Source organism: Falco peregrinus, chromosome 5 (assembly GCF_023634155.1).
Source record: "Falco peregrinus isolate bFalPer1 chromosome 5, bFalPer1.pri, whole genome shotgun sequence".
Taxonomy (NCBI): Eukaryota; Metazoa; Chordata; class Aves; order Falconiformes; family Falconidae; genus Falco; species Falco peregrinus.
Window position 1 is genome coordinate 22,881,492 of NC_073725.1, and position 23,236 is coordinate 22,904,727.

Below are 23,236 nucleotides of genomic sequence, written 5' to 3' on the forward strand. Positions count from 1 at the left end.
TCTGGCAGATTATTTCCCTGATCATTTATGAAATATGCTGAATACCACTGGCCCCAGCACAAGCACTTGTGGAGTCTTCTCCACCAGGAAAACAAACTATTTACACCTTCTCTCTGTTGACTACCTTTTAATTAGGTGGTAATAGACCTGTGCAAGTTACTTACTTTGTAAACTTTTGGTGAGAAATAATAAAAGTTATTTTAAAATGCAGTTTTGCAAGCCCCAATAGATCATCTTAACCAGGTCACCCTATCCACATGTCCAGTGGCATCTTCAAAGAGCTGAAGCAGATGCAACAGACAGCACTTACTGCTGCTTTCCCATAAACATCCTGTTTATTTCAAGCCAATGTACCAGTGTGTCATTAATTGCATTCTTTCCAGTAAGTCCACCAAATTTAGTCAGACATAATTATTTAGACAAAGGCATTGCCATAACCTTGCTAACAATGAAGTCAATTGTTTAGTGCAGATACTAATAAACAAGTTACCTTTTTTGTTCTTCCTACAAAAAAAAAAACCTGCTTTGTACACAGACTTAGCATAAATAGCAATAACATGGAAAAATGCTGATAGGATTCTTTAGCAAAACACACTGGGATGGAAAAATTACCATATTCTTCAAGACTGGCACTTTTCTAAAATCAGAATCCCTAGCATTTTTTTGTACTGCTACACACAACTATAACAGTAACAATAATTAAAAAAATCTGTTTTCTTTAGAGATATCTGTTGTGTTACATTTCTTAATAACTGAAGCTTACACAGCCCTTTAGCTAAAGAAAACCCATTCTGTGCAGACTCATGGATTTGATGACATCCTGTCTATTTCAAACAGGACTTCAGGGTGTCACTGGATAAAGAAAATTCAAAAGCATTTGTTCAACACCTTGTTATACAAAGGTAGAAACTGTATTTGAATATCCAAAGCTTTTTTCACTTTGTGGCTTTTAAACTGCCAAGATAACATAAATAAGAGCTGTAAAAATAAACAGTATAACGCTCCAATCACAAATACAGCTCTTACTGCTATGATTACTATATACTTACTGACAAGGTTTTAGGACTTGTCCCTTGCTTTTTATTGATTATTCCTCAATTGCTGGACACAATCTCTCACTAGCTTCCCTAGTCCACACAGACATGTTGCCAGCTTTCAACAGATTTTGCTCACCACAAAGATCAAGTGCAAGGTCAAAAATCCAGACTAACTGCAGTCAAAACTCGGACTCTGCAACCTGAGACCCAACCCTGCTCCCAGCCAATCCCTCAAAACATTCCTGTGGACTTTAGTCGTGTCTGGAGAAGTCCATAACTTCTCAGACTTGACTCTGGTTCAGTTTTGCCTCCAAGTTCGGTTACAGCATGCTGTAGACATACATAAAATGTGTGTGTATCTCCCGACTACAACTTCTTCCTTCCCCCCACCCCCAAAGCAGGGAAGTCTTTTCCCCTCTCCTTCCTGACCTGAAAGCAAAGCATTTCACAGAAAGTGTCGCCATCAAACAGCAGAGCCTCTGGCACACAATTAAATAACTCGCATCAGCACTTCCATCTCTAAAAATGTGCTAAAAATGCTGGAAAAAAAGGAAACAGAAGTGATGTGTAAAATTCACCTTTAGCCTGATTTATCCCAAAATTGAATAACTACATCCTGGCAAAACAATAGGCGTTTTCCTAGGATCACCAGTCACAACGGACAGAACACAAACTTCACCTCTGGTCTGTTTGATGAGGTTTATTATCCCAGAAGAAAGTGAAATCAGACACCCCTCCCCAAGCTGCTAACAAGAAGATTCTGACAAAGGAGAGCAGTATTTCAGGAGAGTTAGAAAAGTACAAGTTCAGAAACTGAAAAAGATAGTTTGCCATGTTCTGAGGGTTTTCTTAAATCTTCCATGTGACATTTTTTCTTAACAAAATAGCTTTTCTGCAGGCAGTTTTACTTCCTACCATGCCACAAACAGTATTTTATCACCTTTGAAAAATCCCATGGTCCACATTAGTACTTGATTAGGGTGTGCATCTTTACTTTCCCTGTCCCTCTCTGCTGTGCTGGTTTTTTTACCCTCCAGTTTTGTCTGTTGTGATTGGGAAGGTGTCTTACCCGGTATGTGCACAGAACCCACCACCACAAGAGTTCAGATTCTGTGTACATGTCAAGACTTTTCTGCACTAAAGAAGGTATCACTGTCATCATCCTTCTAGTCTGGATATAAAACGTCTGTGTTTATATGTTGATTTTTCAGTGCCATTTTACATAAAATGAATGACATACTAGCATGAAAGAAAGAACAACAACAAAGTTCACCTACTCACCTAGACAGCAATAATTTACCCTGAAGTTTCAAATCAGCAGCACAGTCATCAGATTGACAGTTCCTCTCAAAAACAGTCTGCGAAAAACAGAGAAAAGAACTGTTACAGCATGAAAAGAGTAAGATCAAAATTCAAAGAAAGAATATGCTTGGATGAAATAAAACCCTACCAAAATCTGTGATACAGGACTATATGGTGTCAGTGTTAAAGAAATTCCAAGGCAGGCAAATTTCATCTTTATCAGAACCATTTTTATTCTCTTCTAAGTGAACAAGAAGTTTCACCAAAATCAGACTCTCTCAGAGGTTCTCTTCAATCCATTCCCACTTCTCATCTGACAAGGATTACTGCACGCACAATATTTCTGGCACTCTTATTTCTCTTCCCAATGCATATGCATGAAAATGAAACAGAAAATAAACTATTTATGAAACTATTTTCAGTCCTAAGACGTGCAAGTAAGGAAATTATGCACCAAACGTCTTCACTAGCCTATATTAAAGATAAGGAATTTGGGGGTTTTTTTTAGATTTTATGTATGGTAGGAAACATTTCTGCCATCCTGCAAGCAACAGAAAATTACAGACTGTTATGTTCCAGCGATGCCCTCAAATAATGGAAGCACTGTCAATCTTCTGAACTCTGGTAAAGACTATCACTTAGGAAATTTAACAGATTGATAAAGATAAGAACTGTGAGAAAGAACGACATGCCACTAGACTCGGGCGTGCTATTTAAGCAACAAAAAGAAGGGGAATACATAAGAAGTTTATGAGCCTATGATAATCTCTGCAGTAGTTTGTCATGGCTAAACAAGGCAGCTACCAGTGAGTGAAAGAAGGGGACAGGAACACGTTCCTGGCATCCAAGAAACCCAAATATCATCAAGATGATAGTTACTTTCTCCTGCTCTTAAGAACAGAGATCAATACCTTTCTGAACATAGACTTTTCAGGCTGAAGGATTCATTCTTTCTGAGTTGTAATGCTCTTCAACTTACCAAATTATAGGGTTGCCAACACTGTTCAGCTAGGAAACCTGACAATCCACTGTTCTCTTCCTTTAATACGAAGGTTCCTTTCTACACACTTGGCTTCCTTACTGTTATTACCAAAGCAAATATATTTTGATCATAAATGCTAAGACAAAGCAAATCCATGCAGGACACACATAACTGTCAGAGAGCATTGGAGAGACTTGGGGGTGGGGGGGAATCAGTAAAAGAATATACAGAATTAATACATTTTTTTTTAAGAGCTTTGCCCAACTGTACCAGGACTGGAGAAAGACTTTGAACCTTAAGCCCAGAGGGCATCGAGATTTCTAGTCCTTGTCTCTCCAGAAAGATTACTGGCTAAGGAAGCAGCTCGGTGCTCTCCAAAAAGGACTGGACCTTTATGAAGTCCATTGGTGTTGGACTAGCAGATATCAAACTATGCTGTAAATGGTACTGAGTTGCAAAAAGAAAAAAGATTGGAGATGATCAGTTCATTTGGGGCTATTTACTTTGCCCTTTCACTTTCCCAATTTTTGCTTTCTCAGAATCTCAAAAGTGGAAATTTTTGAGGATTTAAACACAAGGGCTAAACTTACCCTTCTTCCTTAAGATTACCACACCAAAGAACAAGAATAGCCCTGAGACAGGAACAGGCACAAGGTATCAGTCTCAACACACAGCACATTTCTGAGGTATAGTATCAAATGTCCTCAGAACTTATCCTCAACCACCATAGTAGCTATATATAGGAAAGACTGTTTGACCTTCAGAAGAGAAAGAAAAATAAACTATAAAAATATTGTTGCCTGAAAGTTTCCCTATTTCCACCGCAGAAATCTTGGCAAAGCAAACAGAGTGATCAAAGATATGACCTGCATGTTTCAAAGAATAAAGTACTGTAAGTACATTTAACTACCTACCTAATATTCCTGGAATTTTATTACTAAATCTATAGTCGCGGTTCTTCACAAAGAATGAACAAATACCTCATTTTCTAAAACTACTGGGCACGTATCTCTTCCAACATATCATGCACTAGACAGCAGGCTATTTTGAAACATACTGGGAGTATTTCATTATGTCACAGAAACACAAGTTCCTACACAGTACTGGGACGGGAGACAGAAATAAGGATAATGAGTCCCCAGATCCATAACTGTGTAGGAGTGAACCGTTTGCTTCTGTGGAGGATCTTAAACCAGTTCAGGTTTGGGGGGAGAAAGGATTCCCAGTTCAGCCAGATGCTAGGACTCATCAATGCAGCTGCAGCTGGTTCAGCAGCCCGCTTCCATCACAGGCTAATGACATCTATGGATTATTTAGCTATTTTCCACTATTTCCCCAGTCTGGATACATGTTTCCATGACTCTGCTCCATCCCCCTTTCTGCCTGCTACAGCCTCAACCCTGTAGCTTCTCACAGTCTACTTCGTCCATTTACTATCTTGAGCGTCCCCCATCCCCAGACTGTTGCTGCTTCTGCCTTTCCAGTTGACTAATTCTTGCCTGTTCAAATCCCTCCTAAAACTTTAAGGAGTAAACATGCTTTAAGTCATCACAACATTTGTTATGTTCATAACATCATAACATACTCTGTTACTGTGTCCTTACTTGGTCTACTTGGGCTGTAGTTTCTTTGGGCCTACCCAAATAGTTGATAACTACCTAACTCAATACTGCCTGTTGTTAGAGCAAGAGTCCGTTCCTGAGATGTGCACAGGCCCTACTACAACATAATCACTAATTTTAACTCTAAGCAATCTTAAAAGTGGCTTCAGCTTTACAATACCTGTTATAGAGATCTATAGAGCTCTTTACATATTAAAAGTGTTGAACAAGGTAACCAGTGGGTTGTATGTATTATCCAGAACTGGAAAAAGGGAAACAGGACAAAACAAATTCATTGCACTGTGGAAACATCTCATAATTTTTGCCATTACTGTTATCCAAAGTGAAAAGGAGCAATTCTGAACAGCATTTTTACTAAAGTCCAATGGACTCTTACTGGATTCCACTTATATTATACCAAGTACCTCACAGCTTTGAATATGTGTATCAGAGATGGCCAGGAAGCTTCTTTATGTAAGAAATACATACAAGAAAAATTTCAGGGGGAGGGAGGGAAGGGGCAAAAATTGTCCTGGATGAGAAAGACAGCAGCAGCTCTTATCTCAAAGCCACCACACTTCCGTCCAGCATTTCCAGGAGAGAAATAGGTGTTTGTGTGCTCGGTAGCAGGGACAGGATAATCCCAATGCATTTTTACAGTAAAAGTGTGCTCTAGTAACAAAGCTAACCTAAATTATATGCAAAGCGACTCTGTCAGACTTCCTGCTATCATCAGATCTACAGCAAGGCACAGAGCAAATCCAGTGTTTCCATGAATTCCTCTCTGCGCTCTCCCCTGCTGCACAGAACCCAGCAGCTATGGGGAATTGTTCCACAGCAGTTCCTACCAGGTGGTCAAACTTCCTGGACAAGCACAGTTTTCTCAAACTCTGCATGGCAGCTTTTCTAAGTAGAAAAGATGATGCTTCTTGGGAGGTCAAGGAATGTGGCAGATACATCCTGAAAGGTTAACAGAGACAGATGTTGCCCATGTTCTTCAGAGGGTAGGTCATAAAGCCTACATTAAGATATACTCATTATAAAGAGTGAATATACACATCTGTACACAATTAAATGTACTATAAGGAAAGACCTAGAGCCTGCTGATAAGAAGGGGCTGTGTCTAGGCAGACACTCGGATCAGGGCCTCAAAGCAAGTACCATTGTGTCCACTCTGCCTCTTGAAGAGAGACAGTGGATTAAATTTCACATTTTGTGGTAAAGCCCAGGGGTAAACATACAGTCCTCTTCCCCAGGAAGTAGGAGGAGGATGAATCCCTACGTACTGCATCCTAAGCACAAAGCTGCTGGGTATTAGGTGTGAAAATATTGTCCTTTTCCTTCCTGCTGAAGGTGGACTGCTAAGAAGTGCTTCTAGGAGGTAAAACAAGCAAGAAGGAGCCTGGCTTCAGCCTAATGGTCAGAGCTGTCTTCTCAGAGGAAGGTGATCTGGGATTTCAAACCCAGCTCAGTAAATTGCTTCACTTTCTTCCAATGGCTATCTAAAATTAAACACACCTATGTTTCTGGGAGTAGGGAAGAGAACAGGAAACAGAAAACAAAAAAAACCCCTGTGTTTATGGCACTCCTGCCCACAGAAAATACTGAAAATCATCCAATAAACAAAGAAGAAGAAAAAAAGTATTAAGACATTCAGCCTTCTAAAATCAAGGAAGCACATGGAAATTTCAGGTTGTAGCCAAAATGCACAATCAAGAGTTTTGAGAGGTTGCTAGTACTGAGCTCCAGTAAGAGCAGTGCCTATCCTTTCACAGAAAAGGGAAAATGACAGCTGAAGGACAATGCTTGAAGAGATGCGGCAGAAATGGGCTTTTCAAAAGAACCCTTAAAAACATGTCATTTTATGGTCTGGGTAAGAGAATAGTGATTCACTCCAGATCAGGCCTTTACTTCCTCACACATCACTCTCCAAAAGGTTCACATAACACCTCTTAAAAGGTGGCAGAGCTGGCCTTTGGTAACTTAGGATAAATTCCTTTAACTTCATAAACTGTGCCATGTACTTCAGTAGGATAACGCAGGCTAGGCAAAATAATCTGGGTTAAGAATACAGTATTCCAGCCTCTCCACCGATTTCCAGTAAATTGTCACCATACCCTATGGTATGTGCAGGGATGACTTAGCAATTAGATCATGACAGTAACACAACAGCAATTCTATTTGAAGGATGCAGGATAATGGGGCTTGTTAATCTAATAATTCTTTATTTTTTAGATCTTGATGCTATATGGCTACTACCATGTTATCTGTTGGAAATCCGGGTTCTGGGTCCTTATTTAGGGACCAGGATATGCAATCTGATTTTCAAAAGTACTGAGCTGTAAGCAAGTCTCGCTGCCTTTTCTAGGAAATATTTCCTGTTTTATAGCTTTTCAAATCAGTAACTCAGATTTTAATATGCCTAAATATAGATAGGAGCCTAATGTTAGAACTGCATTTATTTTGTCTTGAAATTTTTCAAGTTGCCTGCAAAATAAAGCTATTACCTACAGATCTACTGAGCACAGAAACAGTAACTGACTCTCCCCAGATATCCTATGCTTCACTATACTACCCATGGAAATGGTCCGTTCGTATCTCCTGCTGAGCCAGGCACAGAATGATTTAAATTCCCACTAGAAAATTAATCAATATTGTGGAAAACTCTTCACAGGATTTCATCAGATGTGCTGGCTCAAATGCAAACACATGATTTCCACAATACCCCTAGCGAGTAGTGGAGCAAACACATGATGAAGGCAGGAATAACAGGGGAGCAATAAGCATTCAACAGAATCCTACTACGAAACCAAAGAGCCATGCTGGTACTGCGTGGTGTGGAGGACCAAGGTTAGCAAGTAAGCTCCCTCAACTCAGTGCAGACTTCATGAGACCATATCTTCATGCAAAGAAAACAGATGCTCACTTGTAGTGCATTAGTGTTAAGAAAACAGAAACTGGCAAATAATACTTTACTACACTAGTAAGGGTGCAAGCATTTAAGTCAGACTTTTCCAGCTGGGGAAGGCTACAGGGGAATTCATCCACTCTCTTGAGCAGAAGGCTCTGGGCCCATGGCTCATGACTAGCATGTTGCCACTTGTCAAGCCATCTAAGGCCAAATGCAATCATTTCTCCTCTATTCCAGCTGCATCCTGCTTTCCATTAAATGTTAAAAGCTGGGCTGGAGCACCAAGCTAAAAAGGAGAGAGGACGCTCATGTAAGAGCAACAGGAACTCCCAAATGAAATCAGCTGTTCAGAAAAGATCAGGCATGAAACCTGTTAGCTATGAAGGCAAGCATAAATTATTAAACATATGTATGAGTTACTTCTCACAGCAGTGAGTGGATTTAACAATGCCATCTTTTGTCCTCATATTCCTTTGGGATGAAGAATTACAATTGGTGGCAATAGAAATACACCCCCAGCTTTTCAGAGCTTTATTAGATTTCTAGTCTGACTCACTCATTTTTCAAGCTGAGGCAATTTTTTCTTTTTTAAATCATTAACAGTTTAAATCATCCAAATAGTGTTCTCATTTTACAAGACTTCAGACCTTATAAATTCATGGAACAATAGACGGGAAAGATCTATTGGGTTAATTGTCCCATCTCCACATACCATTATAGGATGGATTTCTGCAACACTTTTCTCAATATATTTTCCTGTCTTGTCTTAAATGGTCTTCCATTTACGTGGTATGACTACAGAATAACTCAATTACGTCATCTCAGGAGGGTTCTTTAATGATATCTGAGAACATTTTCTACTCTAAACCTCCTTATTTCTACTATTAAAAGTGGAACTGTGTGAGATGTATCTTTTTCACTCAGGATGCTTTCATACTTAGACATTTTAAAACAGGAGTCAAAACCTTTGTTACTCATCACACAACTGCGTAATTAAAAGTATAAAAGCATAACAACAACAAATGAAAAGCAAATGTGGCAGCTGTTTTGTCAGCTGAAAATGCAAAAAAAGAAGTCTTCAAATCATCAGGTATGCAATTTATGTCTACCTTTAGTTCATTTAGACCCACAAGGATATGTGAAAGTCCTTTTCTATAATCCACCTGCACTTCAGTGGTTTTGTATTTATGGATGCTGCTCTGAACTGACAAGGATTTTTCTGGCTCTGAGGTACTCTGAACTGAATGAACTAATATTGTCATATTATCTCCTTTCAAGATATTAGCTATTCCAATTAAGCTTTACTGATCGTTCACATAACTGCTGAAAATATATGAAGAGAGCTAATGGAGCCTGGCTTCCTGAAGTCTGTCACCTGTCTCTCTGGCTTTTTAAGAACATGACAATTTTCTTTTATAGCTCCACATGTAAGCAGGAACTCCCTCTTTCTTACAATTACAATTCTCCATCCACAGAGTAGTTTGGAAATTGCAAGCTGGTATGCTGAACCACAGAAACTACCCAGTAGGACTTTAAGTTAGAGTTCAGCTTGCAGATGTTTATCTGATCATCTCTCCTTTCTCTACCTATTTATTTGAACCACCCATAAATTAAATTAATTCACGTCCTACCACCTAAGAAAGGATTACACTGTAGTCTGACCCTGCGCTAGCACATATGCAGAGACATGTAGGTCTATCTATGTATGTGTATTCATGTGTATGTTAGTATATGATATTGGCTATTGTTTCTTAGGAAGCTCATGAGATCTAAACTTGGGGACTAAACCATGTCTTACACATTCTCAGTTATGTTGTTTTTCCTCTCTGTTAAACAGGAATATGAACAAGTTGGAAAATTACTGGTCAAGCCTGTCATTGCTTAAGAATGAGCATATAGAAGCATGCATACCAGAGGCACTGATTTCCACTCATTCTTACTTCAGTAAGTTTGCTAAATATAAACATTTCAGAGGTACAATACGTCTGGACACCTGCTGTTCTTGTTCAGTTCTAAATCTCTTCCAGACTTGTAAATTTTTCCTCTTTATTGCCATTAAAGAAAAAAAAAAAAGGGGGGGGGGGGGGGGAATAAGGAAAAAAGGAGACAAATGTACATGCTCAGGGTGGGTCCTTTCCAGATTTCCTGGAATGAACAGCAGCCAGTCACTGCCAGTTCAGCACTGACTGATCAAACAAAAGACAGACACCACCAAAGGGAGGAGTGGAAATCACTGTCAGCAATCCCACTCCTACCAAAGGGAAAACAATGGTGGTTAAGCAGGAAGAGTGGCACACAGTGGATCTCTGCAAGAATAAATACAGAAAAGTTTGGGAGTCTGCCCTGCCCAAGGAGGAAAGAGTTTAGTGGCAAGACATTTCATCTAGAACATGGTAATTAAGCCGACTCCTGCAGTCTCCCCAAGACTTCCCATGTGCCTTGGTTTAAGTAAACTAATTTTCAAACTTTCCACCTATCCAGCTACTGAAGGCATGCTAAAGTACTGAGGCTTCAGCTGTACCAGTAAACTGTCCTGGCCTCCAAGACAGGAGCATCCTAACTCCTGACCCATGCATGGGAATGCTTTGCAGTAGTTGGCACAGGCTAAAACTGTGCCAAGAGCCATTCCATCAGCTTATAAATGTCAGCATAAAAATGTCACTCCAATGCCTATAAGTGCCCCAGGCACAGCTCAATTTACTGGCAGGGACATGACCTGACTCAAGCAAGCACACTGGGATCTCTGCTCTGGAGAAGACATGACTGACAAACCTGGACCACGCTGTCTGTATGGACACTACATTTCAGCCTGTCCAGATCTGTCATTGCCTTGTCTTCAGTATGAGATCAGCAGTGTGTGTGCTTTAAAATAGAGCATGCTATTATTTGTGTAGCAAACCAAAAATCAGCAAAGGTATTCATAATTCAGCTCCATAAAAATCCTCCTATACTTTCTCATACCTGCTAACTAACCTAATTTATGTGCAAATACTTAACCAGCTTTTCAAACACAAGTATTTCCAAAAAAAAAAGTCCTCTGCTTTAAAAAGGTGAAGGTTATCTTAGAGACTTGCAGCCTCAGTCACCCAGAAGTACAGCACTGTACCCAAATTCTCACTGCAAGTCAATGGCACAGCTGGGAACAGAACGTCCTAAACATTTTCTGTCTCTTCTTATAACTTACAAGCAGTTTTGTGGCAGCCCATTCACGAAGTCCTGAAGACACTGACGCAATTAAATCTACTGAGAATATTTTCCTATTAAAAATGGTGTCTCCATCCACATAACAGCAGGTGATTTTATTACAGTATTTAGAACAGGCAGAAATCTAGCATACCACATTTTGAACTCTAAGATACATTACTGGACACTACTAGGAACAAATCCCCACTGTATTTGGCAGATCTTTCTCCTTCTTGGTTGACAAGTATTTATACAATGGGTATACAAAAATAAATGTTATAGTACAAATCACTTACAACGTACTAAGCCAAACCAAGTTCTAAATACACATTAATTTCCCTGAAGTAAGAAGACTTACTAGTTTTTTCCAGTGGATAGAAGTAGCAACTGGATTTGGGAGGACACAAAGAAGCTAATGGAAAGTCATCCTTAGGGTGGTAAGTTTTAAAGTCCATAATACACACTCAAAAAGCAGAATCTTTCCTTGCACCACCCTGCCCCAGTATTGACCCATCAGAGATTTTCTGTTTGAATAAAACTGAGCCCGTTAGCCACTTACAACTTGGAAACTGTAACCTTCTCGGCACAATCAGTCTCCACCCAACAATAGTACAAGTGGCAGAGACATCTATCAATAGACACGTACACACAACCCTTAAGTATTTGCTTTTGCTACAGACAAAAAAAAACCCCACAAACAAAAAAAAACCCACAACAAGCTATAGCAACCATTGTTTCTGGTAAGCATATACAAGAACCAAGAAAATAATTAAGTCCCTGAGAAATCAACTGTTACTGTATCCTGGGCTAAATAGTCCCTCAGGCCAGTTTAATTACATTATTACTTCATTTTGAAGTATCAGAGGATCTTTGCTTACAAAAAATGGACAACACATGAACACATGAATTCTCAAAACTGCATGCTTTTTCTTTTGGAAATGTCAGTTAATGTCCTCTTCTTCAAATCAATCAGGCATTCAAATTATTTATCATATTGGATTGTTTCAAGCACACTTCATTTAGGAATAGAAGCAGGCTCCTTCACTGAACAGTCAATGTTTGGTTTTCTTTTGTTTTATTCTTAAATACAGGTATTTTGAACTGACTTACAGTAAAAGCTGCATACTGTTAAAATAAAGGTGACCAATAAATAAAAGCATTTTCAATCGTGTCCCATATCCATGTGCTGCTTTACTACTATAGCTCTGTTTTGGTTTAAATTATTAGTACAAGATCTGACTGCTCACATGGAACATAATACTGATTTAAAGGACGAATATCCAACAAAATCCTTTTCTGCAATTATGTCATTAGAGGGATGTCACTTCTGGTGGTGGGTATCCATGAACATTATTTCCAAGCTTCCTTAATGATTAGAGCAAAGCACCATGAAGAACTTCATATGCTCAATACAATCTTCAATTTTCAGGTCAAGAAGCCTCTCAGTGGCTTTCCTACCTCCTTGTTTGTGAGCCATAGGGCTGTACACTCTTGTTGGGAAGTCATGCGTGTATGCAGGGAACATCTGGTTCATGAAAAACAAACTGAAATCCCAGTGAAATTGATCACTTCAGCTTTAACATCACTTTAGCTTAAATAAAAATCATACCGAGGTGACTATAAAGCCCACATTTGCGAGATGACTGGCTTTTCAAGTAAGTCTAGTAGACCTGCAGTTGGATTTTGAGAGATAGAAGTCTCCCACTTTCCTGCCCAGTCATGGTTCCCTCCCATTTCTTCAGCTATTCACTACTTCCAGCTGCTTCTCCTGCATTCATTCACAAAAACCAGCCACCTGGGCTTTTAAGAAAAGTGTCAATCTCTTAACAGTATCTTAATGGTGCCTTGAAACAACCGATGCAACATTTCTGATTTCAAAAGGCCTTTTCTTACTGGATCAATAGGATCTAGGGCTTTTGAAAACTACACACAGCTAGCTGTATTTAAAGACTTCAGAGCTAACACTAAGCTTATCCACCTGCCCTCACCTGTGCTGTGTCTTCTGAAAACAAAGCCTACTGAACCTGTCTTTAGTTGGACTTCCAAAATTGTAAGGTCCCTCCATAACCATTAGATCATTTGAAACTGTTAATCCTTCATTATATCAACTTTGGTTCCTACTATTCCTCTTGGCCTTTTAAAACAATTTCTACTTCTGACATAACCAGAAGCCTGAAAGAGAACACTGTGCCCTGATTTTCCCATGAAATCAGTCTTTGAGGACTCCGCCACCACACCTCGAGGCTACGCTGTCAGGGCTTTGTCACCATGACTGTCACACTAACTCTGAAGCTCTTCCCACTTCCTCAGCTGAAAGCACACTTGCTGGCACACCCCATGTCAAAATCCTTTTCTGACAAAGCTAAGCGAACAACATCTGGAAAGCAAATGGAAAGGGATTGTTAAACTGACTCCCTATCATCCAAATTACACAAGAAAACAAGTCGGGGAAATTCCCAAAGTATTTTTGTTTCAGCTCTATAATCTCAGCATTTAGGTATTTTAATATTGATCTGAGACTATGCCTGCAGGGCAAGATGTGACCTTTTGAGTTTAAACCCAGTGGTAAAGCATCCAAGCAGTTTCGTCCATGTAACACTTAGGTTTTCAGCACACTGCTCCACAATGAAACGATAGGAATTCTCCATGAATTCCCATCATATCACTGCAATAATACAGCATTCAGATACATAACAGCCACACAATCCCTCTTCATAAAAATGTCATTCTTAGATTCATCTTTCATTCATACATTTATAAAAATAAAGCATGCTTGAATGTGTCTCTAAGCACAAGGATTACAGCCAAATACAGTTCAGAACACTTGGGTATATGACAAAGCAAATCTCTTTAAGCATTTTCGTTACTACTTTTTTTTTTTTTTTTTTATAGTAATATTCAGGAACCTGTAATTTCAACACAACATAACATATCCTTATGAGCAGCACCAGAAAGTAATGTGAGATGATGATGCAAGCATATCTTAATAGACGTGAACTTCCCAGGGTTAAAAACCAGATCTAACAATTCACTGCTAAAAGCCTCAAAATCCAGACAGACTGGATTTCAGAGTTGTTTTTTTAAAAAAAGTTTCCTATTCACAAGCAATGCCAGCTCGTAACTCTGTAAGTATGCTTTGGAAAATAAACTTGACTGGATGTAACTGTGAGCAACTTGATCTAACTTTTAAGCCGGCTCTGCTTTGAGCAAGGAACTGGAACTACAAAGGTCCCTTCCAGGCTAAATTATCCTATAATTCTGACACACAAGAAGTTTTACAAGCTACAGAAGAAGTTTGATTTCCTTGGGGAGCCTGGAGATTCATGGTTGGATGTGCCAGTGCTAGCCCAGCGAGAGGTTGAATTGTCCTGCAGGCTCCTTCCTGGGCAGAGTGTCCTGCACCTAACAAGGACTGCGCTCAAACTGGAGTCTTTCAAAAGGTCACTAACAGGGTCTCTTTCTTCAACATGACTTCCTGCTTCATGAACCCTGAAGGTGTTTAATGCCTTCATGAGCACTGCCTTGATCACTCCTGTCAAAACGTGCCAAAATTGACCAGCATTTTCTAAAGATACTAGTGAGGTCAAGACAGACAAACAAGAAAGGCAGAATAATCCAATACATTTCAATTCCTTAGAGAACAATATGGAAGAAGGGGGCAGGAGGGTCTCTACTCTCTAAACGAGAAGTATTTCAAACATTAAGGGAACTCTCTTGCTCTCAGCAAAATTAAGAAAAAAGGCTTTTCTGCACTGCAGTGGAACAAAGTAGGATCCTCATAAGTGCACTGCTGCACCTACACTTTACTTTCTCTGAAACAAACCCACCCTATTTTAGCATGGCATGTCCTGCCCCTAACAGCAGGAGCAGGTTTCCCTTGCCACATGACTGGATGTGAGGAGCCCTCCAGGGCAGCTAGGCCAGGCAAATTTTTCTTTATTCTGTCCACCATTCTGCTCTCACACAGAGGGGCAAATTCCTATGTCCCCTCCTGGAGCCAGCCCTGTCCTTCTGGCACTAATGAAGTCTCAACCTGGAAAGAGGGCCAGGGCCAAGCTTTTCACAAGAACCTCCTACAGAAAGGGAAGAACCAGCCAGAGCAGGACCCTTCTCACCCCTTCCCTTATTCAGTCTCCTTCTTCCCAGCACAAACACCCACCCTGAAACATGAAAGCAACCTCAGCCTGCGCTGCCCAACCTTGTCAGCACAAGTCTTTACTACATCACGGAGAAGCATTTACATCAGCAACAGCAGGGATTGTGCAAAAAGGCGTCTGGGTGCAAACGACCCGGAGCTTGGCAAGCCTCTTTTACATCCACTTCCACTATCGGTTCAGCCACAGGCCTTCTAGGGAAATAACATAGTCCAAATCTGACCTGATTCCTTTGTGCTATCTTTTGTCCTTTCTTCCAGCGGAGAATGGGCTTAAGAGCAGGTAGTTCCTTGTCCTCTTTTCTTCTTTCTATCACATGTGCCCCAAGGCTGTACGCAGCTTCAAATACAATTGGAGATATGACATCTTTGACTCTTTTCTGTAAAAGAAAGCAAACAGACATTGCACCTATGCATAAAGGCAAGCAGAATTATACATACAACAATTATACATACAACTAAAGCAGATTTTTATAATCAACACTGCAGACAAGAAGGCGGCTTCTCTACTTCCTTTATTCTTCTCCATGCCAAACAGGAATAAGCACATTATACCAAAACAAGGCAGAAGAATAAAAAAAAGTAAAAAAAAAATAGTTATTCTTTTAGGACCTACTCTTGGTTCCACAAAAGTAATAGCATATTTAGAACACCCATAAATCAAGTATTTTTCAATGAAACCAAGACATTTTTTAAAAAAAACAAAAAAAAATATAGGAAGTGTTTCCATTAGTCCTGCACAATGTGGAAGCAAAAAGTAAATCATCTTCATCTCTGGGGTTTCTAAATCCTAGACTTCAATTGACATCACCTCCAGTGTGCTTCACTTATTAAAAAGAAAAAAAATAATCCATCTTGCCTCATTGTTTTGCAATATCAATGAACTGAATGGACGGGTAAAGATACCAATGTGGCTATAAACCAAGCAAAGCCATCTTCCAGCACGGTTCTGAAACCAAAACTCAGAGCTCCCCTGACCCTCAGCACAGTAACATTTCCAGTAAGTAAAGGAAGAAAGTTTTTCAGTTTATTTGCTGTATTCTAGGCATCATAGCAGATGTATTAAATAGTGCCACATTATTCATCTGATGGCACGAAAGGATTGCCTTTTGTTGAGCCTAAGCCACAAAACTCCTACCATTTGTCACAATATGCAACATCTAAATCCAGTTTACTGTGTGAGGACAAAATGCTCATCATACGCTGTTGAGTCCTGACTTCCAAAATCCAATTTACCAGAAAACAGAAGTGGCAAATTTTCTACTTTTTCATAGGCAAACAATCCTCTTAAATTTTAGCTACTTAAAAACTTGGCATGAATTCAGCACAGATGAAATGGAAGCAATAAATAAATACCATAAGCAAGCACCACAAATCTTCAGATGGGCCAACTCTCAACTTCACCTTGCATCAGTCAGTGGGCTTCTCTGAACACAGCCTGCCAACCACAACAAGTAATTGAGATGCAATGCAATTTAAATTGCATCTTTCAGATGTGGAAAACCTGGGCACAAGCTGGCTTTCTGACCACCTTGTCTGATCTGTTTCAAGGCAACCATTTGCTCTCCCTAATACGTTGACTGGCCACAGACCTCTGAAGTAGACTGAAGATTAGTGACTAACCAAATTCCCAAATCACTGGTTAGCCAGACGAATAAAAGCAGAGACCAGGTTGAATGACATTTACCCTCCTGCACCTTGAAGCCTCCAGCCAGCCCCAGAATTCCCTCCCCTGTTACCAAAGCCTGCTAGCCCCCCCATGCCCAGGAGCAGCCCAGAGCACCTGAAGTTTAGACCGTGCATTGCTTGGAGTGGTTTGTGCTGTCTTGGTAAGGGACACTGATCCACAGCAGACATAGTGGTGGTGATGATGGCAGCCCTATGACCTCTCCCCTATCCCATAAAAAGGGCTATGCATGCTCTGGGGCACTGCTAATCCCCTTGGCAGAAGAGACACTGGCACTTTTTAGCCCCTTCCACAGTCCCACCATCAGCTAGGAGTTGTACCATACTGAGATTACTGAATAACAATACTACAACTCATAGAAGCTGCTAGCTTTGCTGTCATAGAAAATCACGTGTATTAACTTAAGCGAGGATTGTATCAGCATACTAGACTACATACACAGAGAAACAAGACTAAGAAAGCATGCCATGCAGCAACAGTCAAACACAATAACTCATCGGGCAAATCACCACCTAATCCAACTGTATGCAACCAACTGTGTAAACATGGAACAATTAAAAATGTAGGGTGTGGGTTAAATTAAAATCCACCTATAGTTTTTCTAGCTCTATTACTGCAGTATGGCAAGAATAAATGCTTAATGACTTCTAAGCATTTTAATATGATCTTGCAGGATTCAGTTCAATGCCCTTTGAAGTCAAAAGACAAGTTTCCCATTGACTTCAATGAATGTCGGAGTGAGCCCATACTGTTTGCTGGTGTCTCTTTCTGCTTCATTTTAGTGGTGAAATTGTGAGTTCCAGCAGCTAGATTAATTACATGTGTGGATATTCCCTCACCACAGCCCTGGGGAAATATATTTCACATACCCACTTGTCTTTAATTAAGGATGAAAGTATGAATGCTACCCAGTTATTAATTTTGCCACATGTTCAGTCCCTTCTGCTCACAATCCTACAAACACAAAGGCAACAATCTGTGGGATCTGTCCTCAGTAAGGCAGAGATAAGACAGTTCTGCCTCACAGGTACACCACAGACTGTCTGGGATGTGAGCACATAAAAAGAATGATGAATAATTGCCCAAACACAATCTGAAGAAGTACTATTTTAGGTTGACAAATACAGCCAGTTTCTTTCTCTTTCAGTCTACCCAAATGTACAGTTTTCAGAGGCTGAATGATATACAGATGACACAACCCACAGGTTGCTTTAAGTATTACTGACTTCTAAAAGTAAGTCAAAAGATGCAATTATAATCAGGTTTGAGACAGACTGAAAAATCTTTCAAGGAAACTGTATGTGTTGATTTTCACATCAGTTACATTGCCCTAATGAATTTGCCATGGGAAATAATTTCCACAAGCAGCTTTTACGTGTATTCACCATTTTTCACCATGATGCTGCTATGCTGAGGAAGTGTCGGAAGTTAAAGACACTTCTGCATCATGAAAACATCCTTGGCAAATCATAGCACATGGACAGCACAGCTTCATTAATGGAAAAAATGTCTGGAGGACATTAAAACAAGTGTAATATCCAAGGAGTTCATATTATCAACAGAAATAACTGTGTAACAAGGGTTTAGTGAGTAATAGCAATAAATATCCAGTCTGTACAGACTGGTTGTCACTAAACTGCTGTAAGTTTTCACTGTGTCTGAATTACACCAGGGACCTGAAGCTGGGTTTCCCGCAAGCTGTCAGCTATCCCATGTAATTTTCTGGTTCTTACAAACAATTTCTTTAGGGTGGTGGGAATTTTCCCTTCTCTCTTTCTCAGACCAGATTTCATTCTAGACATATGAAACTTTTGCAATAAGGCTTCTGCAGAAACCAATACACTTCAGTCCCAGTAAAATACCCCTCTGCCAGTATACCTTTCTGCAGTGGAAACAGCCCTAGCCAGCTGTATCCTTTCATCAGAATATTTTATCTTGCCCTGTGAGGCACATTGCATGACATCACTCTGAGCTGAAGAAAAAGGTCCTTTGGTATGAACAAGCAGGGGTTTTATCAAAGGTATTACAGGATGATCCCTCACTAGTATCTAGCAAAGACAAAGAACTCTGAGTCCAAAAAAGTGCACACTTCAGACCTAAGAAAGCAATAAGATGCTTGGAGTTGTTTCAAAAGACACCGTGGTCCTGAAAGCTCACCCTAAAAAAGAGCAGGCTTGCCATCTCCTCTCCCAGAACAATCACCTCAAAGCAATATACATTTTTTTAAGTGCTGTCGTAGAAGCTGTGCATGGCCACATATTTCTTCCTTTTTGTTTTCTGGCTTAGCAGGGGAGAAGAAAGCAAGCAGGCAGAGCCTCTGTCAGATTTATGACTGCATTTCTGTTTGGCTTTAGTACCAAAAAGTCCTAAAAATCTGAAAAGTAATCACGGAGCAGCAATCAAACGTCAGAGCTGTGATTTTGAACATCATTTCCAATTCCCTCTTGATGATGGAGTGCGATGACTGTAAGAAATCATTTTCTGCACTTTTCACAGGCTCAGCCCAAGGCATATTGTGACAATACAAACACAGGCACAGATTCCAACATCCTAAAGACACACTGCCTTGGCGGGCAGCCACTCTTCTCCAACCTTAACTTTGTGCTACCAAGAGCCCACACACATCAAAAACTCAGGCAAATTTGGATGGAACAAGACAGGGTTTTAGTCAAGGGATAGGATTTACTCTGCTCATGGTGTGAGTGGTTGCCAGAGAGGGCTGGATATCATTTCAGCTTTCTTTCAGCTCAGTGCCACAGTACAGTCAGGGGACTGTACATAAGCCCAATAAATCATCACATCTAATTCCCTTTCTTCTGCAAGGTGAAAGTCTCCAGCAGGGGCTCCGGAGAGTGCCAAATTCCATTTTTAATTACGGCCAATGGGCTGAGAAATAAATTGAGATGTAAATAATCCCCACAATCTACAGCAAGAGTCCTGCAGAAATAAAGGATGAAATGTGATCCTTTAAAGCAATGAATATGAAGTCATTTTCAACAGCACCAAGTGATGTTGAAATACACATAACTGTTGGTGTGACTTCTACGGTTGCCCCTTGCTTTCGTCCTTGTTCATGTCCTTCTGGAGTTTCTCTCCTCTTTCTCTGATCTGTTGGGCCTTCTTCCTTCTCCCTCTAACTTGATCCTGAGGACATCAACCCATGCATAGATTCCAGAGCTTTTACTGAATTCAGCACAGCTTTTCAGTACTTCTGAGAACCAAGCTCTGTTTAGTTTGATGACTAAGAACAAATTCAAGAACCTGGCTTTTCAAACACTTTGAAACTTTTAGTCTAAACATATTTATTTCAAGTTTAAACAAGCACTAATAATAGACTATAGGAATTTTTACAGCCTTAAAACACACAAAATAAATTGACAATCCAGATTTAATAGGTAACATATTAATGCTGTAAAACAAATAAAAGCCAGCATGCTAATGCTAATCCAGCATAACACTTTAATCAGCTCACAGGTCGCTATCACATAAGTCCTCAACTCAGGTGCAAGAGATAAACAGTTCCCTGTTGAGGGATATCAAAAATGACTCAAGTGTCCACCAGCCTTCAGAGCCAAAAGCCACTACTTCCACAATTTATCAAATGGAATATCAGCTGTACGTCTTAATAAACATACATTGTGGTTTTATGAATCAATATGATGACAGTGCTTGACTTTAAAATTAATTACCTTCTCCTATTATCTCAGCCTCCCTCTCTAAACCACGAGTCATTCAGGACACAAGGCTTAAGTGCCATGCAATTCAATGACAACATCAATTAGACAAATTGGCTTTAAACTGAAAGACAGATTTCCATTCATTTCAGGCAAATGCATACATGTTATTCTTGTACCTGAAAATGAGTAAGGAGTGACTTAACTTTAACTTCCTTGCCACACTTACTGAGTGCAAGTTTAGATCCCTTGGAGCCAATTCCCAGTGCAAGTTAATACTTTCAACCTTCTACTAATCCTGTGCAAAAGAAAAAACGATTTCTGTCATGAGAGCTTTCCCCTGTCCTGCATTTACTTTGATGAAGATATTCTACGACTTGTAACAATTTATTTCAGATTGGCGCAACTTGAGCATTGGTATCTCCCCACTACAAAGGCAGACAAAACATGCTTATGCCAAAATTGTCTAGAAAAGATCTAGTTTCTATTCCACACACAAGCTGGGTTTGGTGTTTGGGGTTTTATCTATCTATCTATCTATCTACATATATATATATATAAAATATATATATAATTTTATATTTTGTTAAAGATGTTACTGTAGTTAAGGGGGAAGAAACCCAACTGAAAACTCTTTTCCAGAGAAAAGGCAAAACTAGACGCTTACTTGGTTGGTAAAAGCTCATTTTCATATTACTGGTGAAATTTTTGTCAAATTAATAGCATATGAAGGCAATCAGAGGCCTGATGTTTCAATAATACATGCTTCTGTTTTCTTTTAAGATCTTGTGACAGCTACAATTCAACAAGTAGGCAAATAGCCTTTGTTGCTAAACTTCAAACATTAGAAGGCTTCTGAAGAATCCCAAAGTTTAGAGAAGGGAGGGAAAAAAGAGCAAAGGATTTGCAGGGTGTCATACCCTCCAGTGTTATTTAGAGTGGCATTTGAAAGAACAGGATTCTTAAATGTGTACTCCAGCACACAACTGTTTCCATCAGGTCAGCAACCCCTCTTCACAAACACTGATAACTGGAAAAATGTTGTGGGAGAGAAAAAAAAAAACCCACAAATCTTGAGGGAATCTGGTATTAAATAAAACACCAGGCACCCAGGAGCCTGCATGTATTGAGAGGACACCGTGAGACAGCGAGGGGAAGAGCTGTGAGTCCAAACCCCAGCTGGGTACAGTTGCACTCTGAGTTTAAATAAGTGCTCACCACAACACACCGCCCCCCCCCCCCCCCCCCCCCCCCCCCCCCCCCCCGTGCACCTGGCTTCCTGCTATCAGCTGGGGAATGATAAAGGTATTACTCATGTCGGCAAGGGAGAGATTGCAATCAATAGCGTAAATATTCCACGTCAAAGGTTACAAAAGGCTTAGCAATATATTACTGGTAATCCTTTCATGATAATCAGCAAGAAGAGTCACTACACGCCACCCAAATGCAACAATTATGTATTAGTGAGCTCAGACCTTGACTTTCCAGCTCTGTACTAACATGCATTATGACAATATAGTTTCACAGATTATCTATACATTTGAATTTCAGGTCTTTTATTGGACCAAATGTTTCAGTTATGTTTTTGTCACGCATTCCCTTTCTCTCTTTTATAGTTAATTTTCAGTCTTTTGTTGGGTTTTTTTAGATGAAAAATAAGGGAAATTCCTCAACTATCTGAAATAGTGTCACTCTGCTATGAAGAAAATAGCTCCGCTGGGCTCAGATGCCCAACTTTTTCCTGGTACCAGGCCAGATGCAGCCAATCTCTGAAACATATGACTGGATACCTGCAATACTGACACTACAGAAATACAGATAATTAGGAAGTTCAGCAGCCGATAGGCATTTGTGAAATGAAGACCTGAACTTTGGTGAACAAAGAGAACCCAAAAGAAGGAAGAATAGGGTAACAATTCAAACATTTACTTATTTTACTCTCTTTCTGCAAATATGATCTATTTCAGCAGGGAATTATATGCAGATAGAGACAATAATTAAATCCAGACTCTTCCTGCACATATGTAACCCTATCATATACTTGTCTTTTCCACTGGATTTACCACATTTTGTATTCTGCTGATACAAGATTTTATCTAAACCAAGCTTTAAAGACATTTCCTTCAATAGTGTCTTAAAATGCACTGGGCCCAGAATATGAGTTAATTCAACTACCTGTTTCCCTTTATACAGCATTTCCCTCCCACTCTGATGCAGAAGCTGAACACAGGGGTTTCTGTGTATGAAGCTCTTAGAGGATGTGTTTAAGACCTTTGGCTGCTGGATCATCATATATGATAACAAGTCTGCTAAAAGTTCAACATGTCCATGGACCTGGGGGAGCAGTGTTTGGTCAAAACATCACAGTTAACTTTAGCACTCATACACTGTATTTGCTTGCTCATCTCTCACTTTCTTCGTGTATACATCTAGCAAAAGATAAAACCAGCTGCATGTATGTGTCATCCAACAAACTTCCAGTGCAAAATCTCACACAAGCTGCCCTCAGAACCAGGGACTGAGGTTAAGGACCAACCACCCCATCCCCTTCCCAAAACCACAGCCCAATGAGGTGGTCAGAAACCCTTCTTGCTGGTCCTATACTCCTTTTGCTGGGTGTCGCAGCTCAGACTGGAAGCACAGTGCTGTCCTGCAGCTGACAGCTCCTGGTTGTGGGATTCTCCATGGCACTGTGCCTGAGCTCAG

The 23,236-nt window shown here is 40.0% G+C and overlaps 1 protein-coding gene across 1 annotated transcript in view; it reads right to left on the bottom strand.

Moving 5' to 3' along the window:
- The window catches only part of ITGA9 (integrin subunit alpha 9), a 230,434-nt gene that overhangs the window by 97,331 nt on the left and 109,867 nt on the right, over positions 1-23,236 (bottom strand). The window contains exons 16-17 of the mRNA XM_055804642.1: positions 15,394-15,549; positions 2,319-2,395 (exon numbers count right to left, since the gene is read on the bottom strand). Coding sequence (XP_055660617.1) covers positions 2,319-2,395; positions 15,394-15,549 — 233 coding nt within the window. The remainder of the gene's footprint in view (positions 1-2,318; positions 2,396-15,393; positions 15,550-23,236) is intronic.